The sequence below is a fragment of the Siphateles boraxobius genome, unplaced genomic scaffold (assembly GCF_051911475.1).
Source record: "Siphateles boraxobius isolate OS27281-9 unplaced genomic scaffold, OSU_SipBor_1 22, whole genome shotgun sequence".
NCBI classification, from domain to species: domain Eukaryota; kingdom Metazoa; phylum Chordata; class Actinopteri; order Cypriniformes; family Leuciscidae; genus Siphateles; species Siphateles boraxobius.
In genome coordinates this window covers 14,399,846-14,420,283 of record NW_027508833.1, presented here as the reverse complement: position 1 = coordinate 14,420,283, position 20,438 = coordinate 14,399,846, and the positions used below count along the sequence as shown (strand labels likewise).

At 42.1% G+C, this 20,438-nt stretch overlaps 1 protein-coding gene across 1 annotated transcript in view; it reads left to right on the top strand.

Moving 5' to 3' along the window:
* LOC143746699 (kinesin-like protein KIF6) overlaps window positions 1-20,438 on the top strand; it is a 203,184-nt gene that overhangs the window by 167,181 nt on the left and 15,565 nt on the right. Inside the window, exons 20-21 of the mRNA XM_077238694.1 lie at window positions 12,579-12,650; window positions 18,236-18,351. Of these exons, the coding sequence (XP_077094809.1) occupies window positions 12,579-12,650; window positions 18,236-18,351 (188 nt within the window). The remainder of the gene's footprint in view (window positions 1-12,578; window positions 12,651-18,235; window positions 18,352-20,438) is intronic.

Below are 20,438 nucleotides of genomic sequence, written 5' to 3'. Positions count from 1 at the left end.
CACTGAAGCCTGATCAGGTAATCTTTTCCCAATGCTTAAATTCATTGTTGGTTTTTACTGTATATTCCTATTCCTACCTTGTCCTCTTCTTTTTTTAGATCTGTCTGTATACATATCTAAGTAACTGTAATATTTGTTCCTTATGTTCTGACTTGCCAGATCCTCAGAGAGTTCTTTGCCATGAGGTGCCATGTTGAACTTCTAGTTCTAGTTCTGAAAGTCAAGTCAAGTCACATGTATTTATATAGCGCTTTTTACAATACAGATTGTTTCAAAGCAGCTTTACAGAGATAACAGGAAAATAATGTTGTAATAGTGTTGTTAAATTTAAAATTTAATGTCCCCAACTAAGCAAGCCAAAAGCCAATGGCTACAAAGGCGAAGAAAGGCGGATACGCCGACAGTGGCAAGGAACCATCAGTCAGGGGGCCAGTCCTCCTTTGGCCAACGAACAAACAGTGTATGATTATGATTTAGGCAGCATAATAAGTCAGAAGTCAGATGGGATCAGAACTTTCACGATATTTATCCAGTTCATCTGGTTGGGGGTCAGAGTCATCACACCGGTAAAGAGTTTGTTGAGGTGTCCATGAGGCCTTCACAGTGTTGATGAGGCTGGCACTTCAGGGATGCATTGTTGTCGTGTCCATGTGATGGTCCTTCCTCAGATCTGGATATGGCCTGGATCTGGCGGTTTGCTTTAAACCTCGGGATAAACAGAGAGACTAATATTAGCGTAGACGCCATCCTTCTTATTATGTACAAAGTACATCAGGATTTATGGAAAGTGTTCCCGGTTCCGGCTGATCTAAACTATAGAGCCTAACATTGAATTATAGAAATCTATAATGTTTTATGTGTTTGCTAACCCAAAGAGATGTGTTTTTAGTCTAGATTTAAACTGACAGACTGTATCTTTTTCCCGGACCATGTTAGGAAGATTGTTCCAAAGTATTGGTGCTAAATAGGAAAAGGAACTACCGCCAGCAGTCGATTTTGATATTCTAGGTATTATCAACTGGCCAGAATTTTGAGATCGCAATTGTCGTGTAGGACTATAATGCGTTAAGAGCTCACTCAAGTACTGGGGAGCTAAACCATGTAGTACTTTGTAAGTAATCAGCAATATTTTGAAATTTATAAAAATTTTAATAGGGAGCCAATGCAGTGTATACAGAACCGGGCTAATATGGTCATACTTCCTGGTTCTGGTAAGAACTCTAGCGGCTGCATTTTGGACCACTGAATTTTGAAATATTTCAGTTGGTGTGCAATGAATCTAAAATATATGAAAGTTACATTTTTATCATTACATTATGGAAAATAATGAACTTTATCAAAATATGCTAATTTTTTGAGAAGGACCTGTACATGTATGTATGTATATATATCAGTGGGGGATTTCTTTAAGACTGCAAGGGAAGCTTGGCTTCCCATATACTGTCAATAAAGTAATGGTCAAATATGTACTATTGTGTTAACATTTTTTTGACTAAAAATGCGTTAGAACACGTTCATCTCGAGGACGAGTTTATTCAGAATCAGCTACACATAGCAGGTCGGCTGACTCGATTTCCTTCTCATACATTCCCGTAGCATCACGGTGCATTTCCCTGTTGAAACCTAGCGTCCATTGATTTTAATTGGGAACAGTTTTGAACAGTTTTTTCAGTGCTTCGAAACTAGACGGTCATTGGATAAATCCCGAGATTATGTCCCGCCCACGGATGCTCAGCGTCTCTGGGGTGAGTGGAGGAGTGGGCTGGCCTATGCAGCCTAACATTGAATTATAGAAGTCTATAATGTGTTATAGCGTGATCACACACTGGCGGTGAGGAAATCCCCTTGTTGTCTAGCCAGCCTGTTCGGAGCCTCGGCCGAATCTACTCTGCAGATCTCACGGATAAACAGATGGGGAACGTGGTGAAGAAACAGCTGGCAGGCGGCCTCGCCAGGATCAACCTCAGTCATCTCCCAGGCAAATACAAAGTTTGGTGTTACCAATTCACGCTGTACCAGAGGATAATGTGGCCACTCAAGATGAGCAAGTTGGATAGCTTGGCAAACTCGTACATCAGGAAATGGCTCAGGCTACCAAGATGCTTTTCTAATGTGGGTCTCTTTGGCAAGACCAAGCTCCAGCTGCCCCTGCGCTCCATCAGCGGGGGATATAAGCAGGAGAAGGTGCGGTTGATCATGGAGCTAAGAGAGTACACAGACCATCTGGTGAGAGCTGCGGATGCCCAGGTTTTAACCGGGAGAAAATGGAAGGCCAAGGAGGAAGTTGACCTGGCAATAAGTAGGCTGCAACTCAGGGAGGTGGTTGGCAGAGTACAGGATGGCCGGGCAGGCCTTGGTTGGGGACAGGCCCCCCTCTTCTGGTCGAATGCATCTAAAAAAGAGAGGAAGGCCATGGTGGCAGCAGAGGTGATGAGAGCTGAACATGAGAGACTTACCATCAAAGCGGTGTCCCAGGGCCAACAGGGAGGCTGGCTGTCGTGGGAAGGCCTTCTAGACAGGCAGCTGGCTTGGTGTGACGTGTGGAAGATTCCACAGGCCAGGCTAAGTTTTCTCTTCAGAGCGGCATATGACACCTTACCTTGCCCCCGCAACCTCCACCGATGGTTTGGCAACGAGGAATCTTGCCTCCTGTGTAACACTCCCATTCGAGCTTCCAACACATCATGACTGGCTGCAAGACAGCGTTGGCACAAGGGTGCTACAGGTGGAGGCACGACCTGGTGCTGAAGAAGCTTGCTGAGGTAGTGGAAATATGCAGGCAGGAAGCGAATAGCAGGCCCCTGGCCCTAACCGCACATTCCATCCAGTTCGTGAGGGCTGGGGAGAGGGGTAACACCCACCAGCAGAAGGTCACAGGAAGACTCCTCACACCAGGCAAGGGGTGGACGCTAGCAGTCGACCTTGGGAATTTTCCCAGGGAGATAGTGGAAACGTCTTTGCGTCCAGACCTTGTGATGTGGTCTGTTGCTTGCAAGTTTGTCCTGATGGTGGAGCTCACAGTCCCATGGGAAGGAGGACTTAAAGCTGCCCATGAGCGGAAGCGGGCCAAATATTCTGAACTGGCTGCAGAGTGCAGGGAGGCTGGTTGGAGGGCAGTCACATACCCTGTGGAGGTGGGGTGCCGGGGGTTTGTGGGCTCCTCAACCTCTCGTCTGCTCCGCGACATGTGTGTAACAGGCATAAGGCATCGGAAAGCTATGAAACAGCTGGCAGAAGAGGCTGAAAGAGTCAGTTTCTGGCTGTGGCTGAGAAGGAAGGCAAAGAGTTGGGGTCCAGTCTCCACCTAGGGCATCAGCAGGGGGTGGCAGGGAGAAATCCCTGCCATCGCTCCGCCACCATGAGATGTACTGGGGTTAAAGGAGCGAAACATTCGTGACTGGTGGTCCCCAGCTGATGACCCACAACTGCCCTCTGTAGTGTTCCCCAACATGTACACCTTCAGTACATCTCAATCTCTTAGGCACCGGTGGAGGTGCGACAGGCAGAAATGCCCAGCAGGTTTCACCATCTCCCTGTATGTTAAACTATGTGTATGCTTAGCCAAAGAGATGTGTTTTTAGTCTAGATTTGAACTGACAGACTGTGTCTGCTTCCCGGACCATGTTAGGAAGATTGTTCCAAAGTTTTGGTACTAAATAGGAAAAGGATCTACCGCCAGCAGTTGATTTTGATATTCTAGGTATTATCAACTGGCCAGAATTTTTAGATCACAATAGACGTGAAGGACTATAATGGGTTAAGAGCTCGCTCAAGTACTGCGGAGCTAAACCATTTAGTGCTTTGTAAGTAATCAGCAATTTTTTAAAATGTATACGATGTTTAATAGGGAGCCAGTGCAGTGTTGACAGAACCGGGCCAATATGGTCATACTTCCTGGTTCTGGTAAGAACTCTAGCGGCTTCGTTTTGAACTAGCTGTAGTTTGTTTATTAAGCATGCAGGGCAACCACCCAGTAGGGCATTACAATAACTAATTGTTCCGCATTTGTCAATGAGAGCATATGACGTAATTTAGATGTATTTTTAAGATGGAAAAATGCGCTTTTACAGATACTAGACAAGGTGACTTTAAAATGAGAGATTGGTATCAAAGAGCACACCCAGGTTCCTAACTGACGACGAAGACTTAACAGAGCAGCCATCAAGTGTTAAACAGTATTTCAAGGTTATTGCGTGTGGAAGTTTTTGTCCAATAATTAGAATCTCTGTTTTTTTCAGAATTTAGTATTAGGAAATAACTAGTCATCCAATTTTTTATATCAGCTATGCATTCCGTTAATTTTGTGAATTGCTAAGTTTCGTTAGGTTTTGAGGAAATATAGAGCTGAGTATCATCAGCATAACAGTGAAAACTAGTTCCATGTTTCCTAATGATATCTACTAACGGTAGCATGTACAGAGTGAACAGCAGCGGTCCTAGTACTGAGCCTTGTGGTACGCCATACTGAACTTTTTACCGATAAGACATCTCTTCATTTACTGCTACAAACTGATAACGGTCAGATAAGTATGATTTAAACCATGCTAGTGCAATTCCACTAATGCCAACATAGTTGTCTAGTCTATTTAATAGAATGTTGTGGTCAATGGTGTCAAATGCAGCACTAAGATCAAGTAACACTAATAGAGAAATACAACCACGATCGGATGATAAGAGCAAATCATTTGTGACTTTAATGAGAGCAGTCTCAGTACTATGGTACGGTCTAAATCTGGACTGAAAATCCTCGCAGATATCATTTCCTTCAAGAAACCAACACAGTTGTGAGGATACTGCTTTTTCTAATATCTTTGACAGAAAAGGCAGATTCGAGATCGGCCTGTAATTGACTAATTCTGTAGGATCAAGTTGCATTTTTTTAAAAAGCTGTTTAATCATAGCCAGCTTAAAGGGTTTTGGTACGTATCCTAGAGACAAAGACGAATTAATGATATTGAGAAGAGGATCTATGACCTCTGGTAGCATCTCTTTCAATATTTAGTTGGTATAGGGTCTAACATACAAGTTGTCGATTTAGATGAGTTAACGATTTTCCAAAAATGTTTCTTCTCCTATAGCAACAAATGAATCAAATTTTTACTCAGGGAGACTACAAAGCACTCCTTGATTATCGATCTTATAAGTGAAGAAGTTCATAAAGTCATTACTGCTGTGTTTTTTGGAAACTTCTGGGCTTGAAGCTTTCTTTTTCGTTAGTTTAGCCACTTTTTCAAATAAATACCTAGGATTATGTTTATTTTCTTCTAATAGGGTTGGAAAATAAGATCTAGCAGCTTTTAAAGCCTCTCTGTAAGCAATCGAGCTCTCCTTCCATGCAATCCGAAATACGCGCTCCATTTTTCTGCTCTCTTAAGGGCCCGGGTGTGCTCGTTGTACCACGGCGTTGGACTATATTCTTTAATCTTCTTTAAGTGCAGCGGAGCAACTGTGTCTAAAGTGCTGGAAAAGAGAGAGTTAAAAGTTTCTGTTGCAATATCAAGTTCTTCTAAGCTATCCGTGATGCTGAGATGATGAAACTGATCAGGAAGATTATTGATAAAGCAATCTTTCGTGGCAGAAGTGATAGGTCTAACATATTTATAACACCGAGTCGGCTTCGCAGCCTTGGTTTAATGTAATTTACATGAGACTAGATAATGATCTGAGATGTCGTCGCTCTGCTGCAGTATTTTAACTGCATCAACATCTATTCCATGTGATAATATTAGATCTAGAGTATGATTACGACAATGAGTAGGTCCTGACACGTGTTGTCTAACTCCAATTGAGTTTACAATATTTAAATGCCAATTCCAATGCATCTTTTTCATTATCTACATGTATGTTAAAATCACCAACAATTAGTACTTTATCTGCAGCCAGTATTAATTCTGATAGAAAGTCAGCAAATTATTTGATAAAGTCTTTATGGTGCCCTGGTGGCCTGTATACAGTAGCCAGAGGAATTCTCAAATGTGATTTATCGTTTACACTATATATTTTTACATTAAGCACCAACACTTCAAAAGAAGTATATTTAAAACTAGATTTCTTAGTGGTTTTGAAAATATTACTATAAATTACAGCAACACCTCCCCCTTTGCCTTTCGGATGAGGTTCATGTTTATAACAGTAATCTTGTGGGATGGACTCATTTAAAGTAATGTAATCGTTTGGTTTTAGCCAGGTTTCTGTCAAACACAGCACATCTAGGTTATAATCTGAAATCATATCATTAACTATGAGCGCTTTTGATGTAAGGGATTGAATATTCAGCAACCCAAGCTTTATCGTTTGCTCATCTGTATTATATCTGTTTTTTATTTGTTGAACATCAATTACATTTTTAACCTTAGATAGGTTTGGAAGTTTTTTGTATTTCCAAATTCGGGGAACAGACACAGTCTCTATATGATGATATCTAGGTGCAAGAGCCTCTATGTGATGGGATTTATCTGACCTTGGTGACGCGAGGCCGCTAGCAGATGGTCGGTTTAGCCAGTCTGTCTGCTTCCTGACCTGATCCCCAGATTGTCATGTTTTATCTCTAAGACTATGAGCCAAATTACTAGAGAGAAGGGCAGCACCATCCCAGGAGGGATGAATACCATCTCTTTTCAACAGGCCAGGTTTGCCCCAAAAACTTTTCCAATTGTCTACGAATTCTATATTATTTTGCGGACACCACTTAGACAGCCAGCCATTGAGTGAACACAATCTACTAACTATCTCATCACTCCTTCGAACAGGAAGGGGGCCAGAGAAAATTACAGTGCCTGACTTCGTACTTGCGAGTTCAAAAACCTCTTTAATGTTAATTTTGGTGATCTCCGACTGGCGGAGTCGAACATAATTAGTGCCAGCGTGAATAATAATCTTAGAGAATTTACGATTAGCATTAGCCAGCACTTTTAAATTTGCTTTGATGTCAGGCACTCTGGCTCCCGGCAAACATGTGACTATGCTGGCTGGTGTCTCTATTTTCACGTTCCGTGTAATAGAATCGCCAATAACTAGGGCACATTCAACAAAATTCTCAGTCGGTGTTTCACTGAGTGGGGCAAATCGATTTGTTATGGTAATCGGAACGGAAGAGTCTTTTTTTGATCCGTGACTAGAGCGATCTAGTCTCTGACTCTGTCACCCATTCACCTGGCTGCTGGGGCTCTACTTTCAGCCGGAACCGAATCATGTAAAGAGTTCACCAGGTGTTTGGGGAGTCGGGAAAGGAACGCAAGAGCGGCTCACTGCAGTGCTCTTCCGGGGGAGTTGTTGTTCCAACAGCTGCCTTGGCCAAGGCCAGTGCTGGTTAGGGGGTGCCGAAACAGATAAGATTGGGATTGTTTGGTCTTGGGGCGAGTAGCCGCATTCAATTTACACACGCTATTCTCCTGGTCCATTTTGGTCTCTGAAATGATCCATTTGCCTTTGCAAAGCTGTGAGGTTCTCCATGATGTTATCCGTATTGTGGTTCATAGACACAGTCTGAGTGCTGACAGCTCTGCCCACCGCTTCAATCATGATCGGCAGCCTTGTGAGGCTTTGGACAGCTGTCACCTTCTTCTTAATTCCTCGATAAACCTGGGCAATGCCTAATCCAATCAGCAAAAGACCTTTTATCATGGTTCCGAATAGGTAGATATCTTCAACGTCCTCCACGGAAAGAGCCGCCAGACACACGACCCGCCACCTCTCCCACGCGTCCATCGTGTAGCCAGCTGCGAACGTTCCGGCAGGGCAGTCAGGTTCCTCCGAACCCAAGCTTCTCATCGAGAAGATGGTGTCAATTGCGTTGAGAGACCAGTTGATCAAATCCATGTTTTCTTAGTTTGGAGAGCAGTGCTGAGAGAGTCTCTCAAAGTACAAGACAGTAGACTAGACGTGACGAGAGGAGCAAAGCAGGGGAGGTAAGGGGAGGGAGAGAAAATGCGACCACCTTCACTGAGAGCAGAAGTAGATCAGTTTAGATCAGTACAACATGACTAAAACAAGTTCATTTGAACAAATAATGTTTTGTTGAACAGTCTCAAATTTAAACTACTGTGTCCTACTAACTAGTAGCATATGTTAGCATAATAACAAACAATTACATTTATTATTACATATAATGTATAGGAAGAGCAATTAAAAGAGACTCTTCTCAGTACTGACATTAGAAGTTATTGCTCATTGAGTGAAGCAACACACACGGTTAACATCATAAGGCTGCCCACAGCTTATTTACTAGTACACTCTTCAACACAATGATCAACACCTCAAAAATATAATAGAAACTCTACTAAAGGTCCAATATAACAAAATATCTTGGTTGCGTATGTAACCTTGGTTCCCTGAGTATATCGTTCCCATAGCGACGGTATTGCAGTGTCTCGGTCCCTACTCAGGGAACTAAGGTTACATACATAACCGAGATGTTCCCTTTCAAAGGGTACTGTCTAGGGGTGTGCAAAGCAGCCGGTATTTGTATCTGTATTTGTATTTGTTGAGGGGGAAAAAGTATTTGTATTTGTATTCGAGTAAAATCCAAAATAGGCGTAAAAATCTAGTTTTTTTGCGTTACACTTCTAATTTACGTTATAGTGTAAGTATTCTTTAATTATATAAATCCAGCAATGAACATGTAGCCTACCAAGGAACGTCATTGAAAAGAAAATAACATAACAGCCATTACCTCATCCATGGTTAAACCAACAACTAATAAAATACCATTGTGAACATTATGAATCCCACCACCACCCGTCCTTGTTTGAGGACGCTGAACAGACAGAATAAGTAAGGGATAATGTATAGCGAGGCGGTTGATTATGAGCCTGACGCGAAGCGGAGGGGTCTTGAATCAGCCTGAAGGGTTTGTATTCGCTATAACAACCACCTCGCTATACATTATCCCTTTTACTACATGGCTACCTACCAAATAAATCAATAATTTGACTCAAAATATTGATTTAAAAAGGAGTTTATTGATTTAAAAACTATTGTATTGCTTCCGCTAAAAAAAATAGTCCGTTCCGTCTCTACGTTTAGAATCCATGGCAACGCTCTGTTTTTCGTGGCAACGGTGTGTTATACTTAGCAGCGGTCTGTTATTAAGACATAACCATGGAAATAACAGACCGCATTCTACATTAGAATTCAACCAAGCCATGTAATAAAAACAAATAATTACGGAGCTAACAGAGCTACGTAAACAGAGCGAACATGAGAGCACCCGGCTGCAGACGTCAATAATGCAGCGTAATGAAATAATCTCCCGATCAAACTCCACTTCCCGAAAGTTATAAACTGCCTCCGGAACCCAGTTAAGGTACAAAAATCTATTCAACAAAAATAGTAATGCAGTTAAGTGTTTTTTCGCTCAGCCGAGCCCTCTCTGTTGCTGTGTGGAGCAGCCTGTGTCAGTCACCTCTTCCTGAACGTCACTCACTCACTCGCGCACTGCGGTCTCGTGAGGAAACGCAGCTTTTTGATATAAAGTTTTTCTTGTTCCCGAATACAAATATTTTATTTTACTTATATAAATAAGTATTTGTTCGAAATAAGTATTCGTAAAAAACACGTTATTTGTGCCTTTCCGAATACCGTATTCGGGTTCGGCTCCACCCCTAGTACTGTCATACCGTCGCTATGGGAATGATATTCCATAAAACCTTCACGTACCTAAGCTAAACTACGCGCCTCATAAGCCGCTGAGATAGCCTCGATCACCCAATGAGACATTCTCTGTTTGGTAACGGCAGCTCTTTTGTTTTTATCACCAAAACACACAAACAATTGCTCCGATCTACGCCACTGGGCTGAGCGGTCGACTTAGATATTCAACGCCCTCACCGGGCAGAGCCCGAGAGACCATGCATCACTCCCAGTCTCCGAATCAGGAGGGGAAAAAGCCTCCAATACCACTTGCTGGGAGCGAAAAGGCAAGGCAAGTTTATTTATATGGCACATTTCATACACAATGGTAATTCAAAGTGCTTTGCATAGAAGAAATTAAAATAATCAAAATAAATCAGAATAATTAAAACAGTTTAGAATAAAAGATAAAATACAGAATTAATCAAAAGAAATCAGAATAGTTAAACCATAAAATAAAATACAGCACACACAGTCGGACGAACAGTGGCACAGTGCTCATTCAGTAAATGCACAGCTAAACAGATGTAATTTGAGTCTGGATTCGAATTTGACTACTGTAGCAGCACATCTGATCTCTTCTGGAAGCTGGTTCCAGCTGCGACTGGCATAGTAGCTAAATGAGAACTCGCCATGCTTAGAGTGAACCCTTGGTATTTCTAGCTGATGTGATCCTAATGATCTGAGTGGTCTGTTGGGTTTATATTCAGTGAGCATATCTGCAATGTATTGAGGTCCTAGGCCATTGAATGAGTAATATACAAGTAATAATACTTAAAAATCAATCCTATATGTAACTGGCAGCCAGTGTAAAGACCTGAGGGCTGATGTGATGTGTTCATATTTTCTGGTTCTGCTCAGAATCCTAGCAGCAGCGTTCTGTATGAGCTGCAACTGTCTTATGGTCTTTTTGGGAAGGCCAGTGAGGAGTCCATTACAATAATCCACCCTGCTGGTAATGAAAGCATGCACAAGTTTCTCTAAGTCTTGACTGGAAACAAAGCTTCTAATTCTTGCAATATTTTTCAGGTGATAGTATGCTGATTTAGTTATTGCTTTGACATGACTACTGAAACTAAGGTCTGACTCTAGAGACACACCCAGATTCCTGACTTGATTTTTAGTTGTTTGACCCCTAGACTGAAGGTATGCGTTCACCTTGAGAACTTCCTCTTTGTTTCCAAACGCAATGACTTCAGTTTTGTCTTTGTTTAACTGAAGAAAGTTTTGGCACATTCAATTGTTTACTTAATCAATGCATTGAAACAGAGAGTTAATGGGGCTGTAATCTTTAGGCGATAGGGCTAAGTAGAGCTGTGTATCGTCTGCATAGCTGTGGTAAGCGATTTGGTTATTTCTCATTATTTGGCTCATTGGGAGGATATACAGGTTGAATAGGAGTTGCGCAAAATTGAGCCTTGAGGGACTCCGCATGTCATGGATGTCCACTCAGATTTATGATCTCCAATACTCACATAATAACCTCTGAAAAGGGGATGACACAACCTTAGGAACAGGGTATAGGGTCTGGTCTGAGGGGGAACTCCCAAGGAGGGCCGACTAACAGACTGACCAGGTCTGAAAACCATATCTGAGTGGACCAGAACGGGGCTACTAGCAACAGATGTCCCACTTTGGCCGTTCGTACTCTGAGAAGAGTCGCTTAGAGTAATCAAATCGGTGGAAAGGCATAAAGCCTGGCCTTTCGCCACTCCTGAATCAGAAGATCCTGTCCCCGAGGCGACGGAGGAGACAGGGAGAACCAGAGCGGGCCAGAGTTTGAGCAGGCTTGCTGTCCCATTCTAGCACCACCTTGTCTACAGCATGAAGTAACCACCTCTAACAACCCATTGTATGACGGAGAAATGTGTTTCTCCTGTCTGCTCGGAGGGAGAGAGCTACACAAATCGCCTATAAGCTCTTCAGAATCAGAGGCTGCTGTAGACAGCATGTGATCATCAAAAGGGCCACAGCAAAAATAAATAGAGTCAGAAGCTACTGGAGTTGAATAGTCACAGACTAAAATGACTGGGTCCTGCCCCCCTCGTCTGCAAACAAGCGGCTCGGGGAAAGAGAGAGAAAGGGAGAATATTCCGTCTGCTCACTATCCATGTGCTCCGGCTTGTAATCGTCACCCCAAACATCCATCTCTTCCAGCGCCTCGGCAACCGCAGAAACGGAAACGTGGGGCTTAGACGAGAGGCCTTATTTCTTCATAAAACAAAACTTTTAGACGCAGGCGCCCGCCTGAGCATGATTAAGGCCCAAACATTGCACGCACCTGTCTTGAGTGTCTCCTGCGAAAAACCTGTCATACGGTTTGAAACATAAGTGACGTATTCTTGGGGCGGTGCAAAGCGCTACTGGCCAATCAAATTGGCGTGATGATATAAGGGCTTCAGACATTTGTCACGCTGAAGGTGTTCCCAAAGCAATGGTATCGCAGTCTCTAGTGTCTAATTAATTAATTAACCATTTCAGTCATATCTGACTCTTGGTGATTCTGTGGGCCATCTCTTGCCATACATGAGAGACAGTCCATGAATTTTCTTTGGGTAATGATTTTTGGGCGATGATTTTCCAGGGTAAGTCACCAGGTTTTTCCCTTAACCCTCCCCATTACATGGTTTGGGAAAATTTAGCTTTACCAATTCACCTATATTGCACGTTTTTTTGGATTGTGAGGGAAACCCATGCTGATGCAGAGGACTCCTGGCTCAGTCGGGGCTCGAATCGGGGACCTTGGCAATGCTACCCACTAAGCCATCGTGCCAATGAATTTAATTTGTGACAAAATACTCAAAAATAATGTTGCTTCAGCTATTTTCACAAAGCAATTTGAACAAAAAGATTTTTTTTCTTTGCAAACATACCTTTTTTTGTAGTTTTTTCATTATTATTGTGATCAATAATATTTTTTACATTTACCAAGGTTCCTTTTCATTCAGGAACAATAATCCAAAAGGTGATGACACTGATCCTCAGAAGAGAAGACAAAGGGAAAGAGATATGAGGCGGAGGTAAGAGATATAATTCTGCATAGCAAATAAAAGTTAAGATTCAAGGATGTTAAATATTTGAGTGATTGTAATGTATTACTTAACTCTTGCCACGCCAGCGCAAGTTTAGAGCCACTGCCAGCATTTTTCATAATTTTCACAAAATGTTCATGGCCCCCAGAATATTTTGTTGTATGAATATCTAAACATACAATATAACAAAATAAAGAGCATGGCCTCTGCTTTAAAAAAATATATAACTAAACAAAAAAACAATCTATTTTAATGCATTCTTTTTTATCAACACTTGAATGTGGATCAACACTGGAATTTTACGTGGAATGTGGAATTTTATCAACACTCTTTTTCTCCTGTGTTTTGATCAAGAAATGATGTACTCTTTCAGAAGTTGCCATAGTGCCCCTACCATAGAACAGTGAAAACATGAAAAGCATGAAATTTGTGTCAATGGCTGGGATGCGTTGTTCATAAATGACGGACATTTCCGTCAATGGAGGGAAAAGAGTTAAGCATTATGTTTCAGAATTTCACTACAATACTATGAACATCTAAAAACATTTTACTCAAATCATTCCAAGAATAAAAAAGTCTACTTTTTACTCTACCTTACAATTTCATGTAGGCATTGAAAGTACAAAATGCATATTTCTGTTACCGACTGTTCTGAGACTTGGGTTGAAGATCCAAATTCAGCTTTATTGGGACAAGCCAGAATCGTAATCCATATAACAAGCAAAGGTCCTACACACAGGCAAACAATCTAAATAAACAACAGAGCAGAAATCACAGGCAAAAGGGGTAATCCAGATTAACGGGCAGATAATAAAAAAAATACAAGACACAGGAAACCAGGATATCGCTCAAAATTGCAGTGTAACACAAATTCAAGACTTTGCAATAACTGGGTGAAAATACAGGGTTTAAATAGGCTGAGGTTAACAAGATAATGGGGCACAGTTGACGTAATCGCAACATGAGTCCAGGCATTGAGTTATGGTAAATTAAGTTCATGATCTGATAGCAATGACTAGGGAGGAGTGTCCACTGGTGGATATCATGGGCACTCCAACTGGTGGATGTGATATAAATCCCCCCCCCCCCCCCCTTAAGGAGCGTATTCCAGACACTCCCCAACCAGTCACATAAATCCAGGAAAATCGAGAGAGGGGTAGTGGAGGCAAGACTGGAGACTGAGGTGGAGGTGGACCGGGGAGCCAAAGCGGAGTTGGCAGAACAGGTTGCCAAGGCGGAACAGGCAGGGCTGTTTGCCAGTGCGGACCAGATGATCACCACAGCAGAGCAAATGGGACTGAAGATCCCGACAGCAGAGCAAATATCTACAACAGCAGAGAAGACAGGACTGAAGGTCCCCACGAAGGAGCGGAAGACCACCACAGCAGAGTAGACAGGACTGGTGACCACCATGAGCTTAGTAGCTTCAGGTGCAGCGTCCATGGCAGCTAGAGAATCTATCGTGGTGTCCATGATGGCTAGATACTCCGGCATGGCGGACATGACGGCTGGAGACTATGATGAGGCCATGACGTGAAGAGGCTCTGGTGTGGCTGCCATGTTGTGAAGAGGCACTGGACCTGGGACCACCGAACTGGGAAAAGAAAGTGAAAAAAGTGAAAGTGGCACATGATGGCCAAGTATGGTTACCTTTTCAGGATGCATACTTGGAATTTGACCTCTGCATTTAACCCATCCAAGTTAGTGCACACACATTAGGAGCAGAGTAGTGAGTAGTGAATACATACACTGCAAACACACATACACACACCCGGAGCAGCGGGCAGCCTGTGAGGTGCCCGGTTAGCACTTCGGGGTTAGGTCCCTTGCTCAAGGGCACCTCAGTCATTTCCTGACGGTACTGGATTCGAATCAGCAACCTTTGGGTCACCAGTCCAACTCGCCAACCATTAGGCCATGACCGCCCCATAATGAAGAAAAAAAAAAGTAGTTTTAGGGGAAGCTACCTCCTCTACTGTATCTTCCACACAGTGAAAGATAACCCAGTTAACTGGAGGGCATAGTCCAGGAACTCCATCTCCTGTATGACCATCACGGATCAGAATAGATTGTAAGGGGTTGTTGAGTCCATAGCAAAAAACAATCAATGAGAGAAAAGTCCGGGAGGTGAAATTAGTAATGTCCAGAAAGTCCTGGATGTGGTCCTCGAGTGAGCAATTTCCTTGGCGAAGGCGGATTAGAAAACGCAATCTCAACGCAACCTGACCATACGCACCAACCCGTTTGACTTAGGATGTCGAAGCCCCACTGTCGTCGTTAAAGCAGGCTCAGTGGCAACGGTTCCATATGGCATACTACCTACTGCAACACAGAACAACCCAGTTATAAAATATATTCTAATTTATAAAAACAATATGAAGATGTATATGTATACCTGCTAATGCTCTCACATTCGCGTAAAGTAGCCTTTGTTGACAGAGATGGGCAGTATTTTAATTACATGTATTTGAAATACATAGTTAATTATTTTTGGGTATTTTGTAATTAGTATTCTCCTTAACAAAAATAAATGTAATTTGTAATTAAATACTTTGAGAGACTGTAATTTGTATTTAAAATATTTAAAATACTTATTTAAATATATAATTTTGTTTCGCATATATTCACTTTCATCACCAGGCTTAATAGGACCATAGACATAAAATACGAATAGGACTACCAAATTGCCTATCAAAGTTTAAGAAAATCACGTGACATCTTATTGACCCTGTTAACAGTTCTGGGTTTCTCAGAGGTGGATGAGAGACTACATTAAATACATTTTTTGTGTTCACGTTTGCTCAAATAGCAAAAGAAAAACACCACAACAGTGTTTTCACAACTTTCAAAAAGAGTAACAAAAAAAAATGGAGAGAGATTGATAACGGCGGTCGGAAGAGAGAAAGATGTCAACTTTGTCACAGCCACTGTATTAAAAACACCCTCACAGCAGCGTTAACTAGTTTTTTGTAATATAATACAAATATAGTGTTATAGGCATAATTATCTTTTTTTATTGACGGTATGTGGCAATACTGTACGTTAAGTGCACTTTCTGCACTATACGGACAATATTCTATAATCTTATGTGTATCTAACTCCAAAGTTACTCTTGCACTTCAAAGACTGCAAATGTTGTCTGTATTTTTGTATTTTCAAATTACAAATAATATTTTAATTCAATACTTTTTGATGTATTTGTGTTCATCTCTGCTTGTTGACAAGCTTCGGTGAGTAAGATCAACACTCAAAAGATATAGTACCTTCAATGAACTGTAGATGACTATATCACTTCTTTTGTAGAAATAAACTGCTTAGTTCCCTTTCTAAAGGGAATTTACGCTGCAGCCCACTATGGGGAACGCCTCCGGTTTCAAAGTTGTCTGAAGTATGAGTCTAAAAACGACAATGAACTTGACATTGGCAGGTGGCTGCCTGTGACGTCACCACTGGTATAAAAGGGCATCTGTGCAAAACGCCATCCTTTTTCTTGCCTTCAGGATCCGTTTGTTTGAATCAGACCCGCCGACATGGGGGAGACAAACGGGTCTGTTTTGTCCCCCCCCCCCCAGGGTAGAGGGTAGGGGGTAGGGGTAGGGGTAGGGGTAGGGGTAGGGGGGGGGGGCAGAACTGGGCCCTCATTAAATTATGGTATAATTGTTAAAAAATAAATAAAATAGGCATATTTGTGGAAAAAATATCTAATATTTGAGTTATATAAAAGCTTTTTATTTGTTTTCTTCCTAATTGTCCTTTAAATAGTGGTCAAGAACCCCCCCCACCCCCAAAACAAAAATGGTTTGGCCACTGATCAAAATTTGATGTTGTCCTTTGATTTGAAGTTACGCTCAAAATGTCTGGTCAGCACAAGTCTGGTGCTCAGAAAAGAAAAGGTAAGAAGAGAAGAAGAAACTAGAGGCCTTCGAGTCGAGATTTCCTAAACAAATATTTTTAAAAAGGTGGTGACGGTGAAGCTGGAACTAACATTAGTAACTTAAAGTCAACGTAGGGCAAGGTAAGAAACAGCGCTGCCAACGTTTTTGAGTGTAGTCAAAGACCCGCTACTTCGGTACCAAGTCGGTACTAATTTTTTTTTAAACGTCATGCCACGGTACCATCTAAGATTATCTTGTCCTGGGCCCAGGCAAGACTGTCAGCTGGCCTGGTTTAAATATGTGTCTAACGAAGGCAACTATGCTAAACCCTTTAATAAATGTGTACATCCATGTCAGTTTCCCTATTCCCTCAAAAAAGATGACGAGAGTGAAGTTTCTTCCTTTTCTCAAGGAAGAAACTTAGCTGCCGGATTGTGATGAAATGTTGTCTTTCATCTGATCGGGCAGCAAGCACGCTCCTGGCTTCGTGCCAAGTATGAGCAGGACGAGGCTGATGAGATCGATGATGTTTCTGATTTCTCAGTCCACCTGCCCCGCATATTACGAGTGTTTTGGAAGTTATGTCCCACACCACGGCGAGATTAGATTTGCCCTGGAAGCGCAAGAAGCGCGAAGTTGCTCATAGTCTCTCGTATGAACGCTTTTTGTCGGGACATAACCACCAAGCTCTCAAAAGCCTTCCCTTGCTCCCAGATCTTCCCACTGAGGTGGGGAAATCTTGGGGAAAGTTATATTCTGGAATATTTGTATGCGTCTATGCCTCCGATCAAAGAGACTCTTAAAGGCATTGAAGGCTCCGTCTTTGCCTAACAAACCGCTGCGCTGTGCGCCTTAATGGCAGAGCAAATGGCTATGGCTGTGCTGCAGGCCTACCAGGCTGTCCTGCTTTAGGACCTGGGCTTTACTTATTAGTAGGATCTCACTGAGATCCTACTCATAAGTAAAGCCCAGGTCCTAAAGCAGGACAGCCTGGTAGGCCTGCAGCACAGCCATAGCCATATGCTAGGGCCGTATATATAAATGATACTTTATACTATATACTATATATATAAATTAACTGAATTAATAACTTTTTTACAACAAAAATGAACCATCACTGAACTTACTTAAGCTGGACTATGATGCTATTTTCTTCTAGAAACAAACTTTGTTGGATTATTTTCCTGTAAAGTGTCACACTGTAAAGTCCGCGGCGCCCAGCTACGACTCAGGATGCTGTTCAAAATCCTGCCGTGCCACAGAGCGCCATTTACATAGTTGTATACAAAATGTACATTATATTTGTCTCAAATCGTCGTTAATGTACAAACTGACTTCACCCTGAGCTGCAAGATACATTTAGTTTTACATTCATTTACAGAAATCAGCTGATGTTATCGGATTTTCAGGTGAGATTCTTAATTATTCAGGTAATGTAAAGTGTTCAGACTGCAGACTTAGCAACAATTGTATTTAATTGTACAGTACAATCATAACATAGTACAGACATTATCTTAATTTCATAATATCCTTAAAAATAACAGTATTGCTGGCCATAAACTGAGAATGTGCGTGTCCAGTGTGTGATACCTCGAGTTAAATGTACTCATACTTTACATCAGTGGTGATAAATGATGGAGAAACTATGTAGCCGATCCTAAGAATACCTCATGTCTTAGTTTGTTTATTGTGTTACAGAGCGTTGCCCTCAGCTGACCTCTCATTTACCTCTATTCCTTTAACTGGAGATAAACAGACTGATGCCGAGATACAGGCTTTCATCAGAGCCAGACACCACCTGCTCAACAGCACAGGTATTATGCATTTATTCACACACACACACACACACACACACACACACACACACACACACACACACACACACACACACACACACACAAACCACACTGCGTTTCCACTGTCGAGCCAGAAACTTGCACAGCGCTTCACTAAAACCCGCCCGTAACACGCCTCTCTGGAACAACGTCACACAAACCCATAATTTCATAATGACATGGCCTAATCAAAGAAGGGCAGATGCGAAGAGTCAGTCAGACCGGTGAGGGTCAAGCTAGAGAAACCGTCCATTCAACGACCAAATCTAGATAGGAAGAGTCAGACAAGACAGTCAAGAAAGTTATTATCAGGAGACAATCGACATTAGAGTGCGGATCGGGCCGAATTTTTTTTGTCCGAGCCCGGCCCGCGTCCGACAGAGCAGTAACCGAACCCGACAGGCATAAAGATATTTATGTCCGAGCCCGACCCGAGACCGACAGTTAAAATCCCTTTTTTTTTCTCATACTAATGACACATGTGCGTTTGTTTGTGTGGAAAGCCTGCTTTTATTAACCAACTGTAGGAAGACATTCGGAAATGTCAGCAGGATGAGTGCATCAGCGTGCACGGAGTAACAAGCGCACTTAACGCAGGCACGCATGCACGTGTTTCGTTGTCACGGCTACATAAACAAATTTCCGCACACAGGAAGACAGATGTTATGGTAATATTTTACATGTATTTTAATCACAAAAACGAACGTTTGCATCACGTGAAAGCATCAGGCACATTGGCTACCAACATAATAAGCGGTTTTAAATTTAAAATGTTCAATGCCGTATCGCGCTGATGTGACCGAGCCCGACCCGAACCCGAACATAATTTCTAAATATCTGTCCGAACCCGGCCCGTCGGGCTCGGGTCGGGTATCCATCCACTAATCGACATGGATGAGGCAGATCAGAACTAAGGTCAGAGATGATTGGATATCAAACCCAGGTAGACAGTCCAATAATGGCACGAACAGTGCCAGAGGTTAATTCAAGAACCAGAACCAAGGATAAATGTTTGCCAAATTCCTTGCCAATGTATGATGCTGTGGTGGTGAAATATGGCTTGTTACTATATGATTGCTTTTAAACTGGATGCCCGCCCTAATCATAAGAGCTAACCCCCTGTTACATCCACCAGTAGGAGTGCCCTTGATCTCCACCTGAGGGCACTCCTCTCCTCTCCTTTGCTCTCCCGTTATGAACTACATTCCCCATAATGCATTGCCCGGACTCATTAGGATTTGATTTCTCCCATCTTTGGTTCATTAGCTTGTTTGTATTTTCTTATTTAAGCTGTGTTCTCATTTTCTTAACATTGCTTAATCTTGTTGTGTATCCACCATAATTCTGAGCACTTATATTTTGGTTCCTATGGTTTTGACCTCCTGGCTGTTCCTGGATTGCCTTGCTTGCCTGTTTACCTATTTTTTGGACTCTGCTTTATATTTGGAATTTTTGGCAATCGTGTATATCTGACCCTTTGCCTGTTATTATGGATTATGATTCTGGATTGCGTTTAATAAACGGCTGTACTTGGATCCTTTAACAAAGCAGTGTTTTGTAACACCCCCATGTGATCTCACAAATTTCGTGCCAAAGTTAATGGGAGTTAAAGCTACAATATGTAAGATTTTTGTAACAAAATATCCAAAAATCACTTGCACACTGCGATATATTTCCTGCAGTTGTGTACTTACAATATCCCAAAAGTCCACAAAGACTTTTAATTTCAGAGAAATTTTAAATAATGGCCCGTCCCGGAAAAATTTTTTGCCTGTCAATGACGCAATATCCGCGCTATCCTCGGTTTCCGCAATATCATGTGGACAAATGCGAAAGTGGTGGTTATAGCTGTTGTGTACATCATGGATCACAATTACTCTTCGGCGAGTATTGAAACTTCAAAAAAATGTAAGCTTCGATATGGGGAGACACGCAGAATTTCTGACAACCGGAGGAATAAAACAAGGATAAATATCGGCGGGACCTTTTTGAGATGGAGAGAGCGTCGCGACAAACTTGGACTTGACAGAGATTCTGCTCTCGCGTGTGTATTAATAGACAGGTAA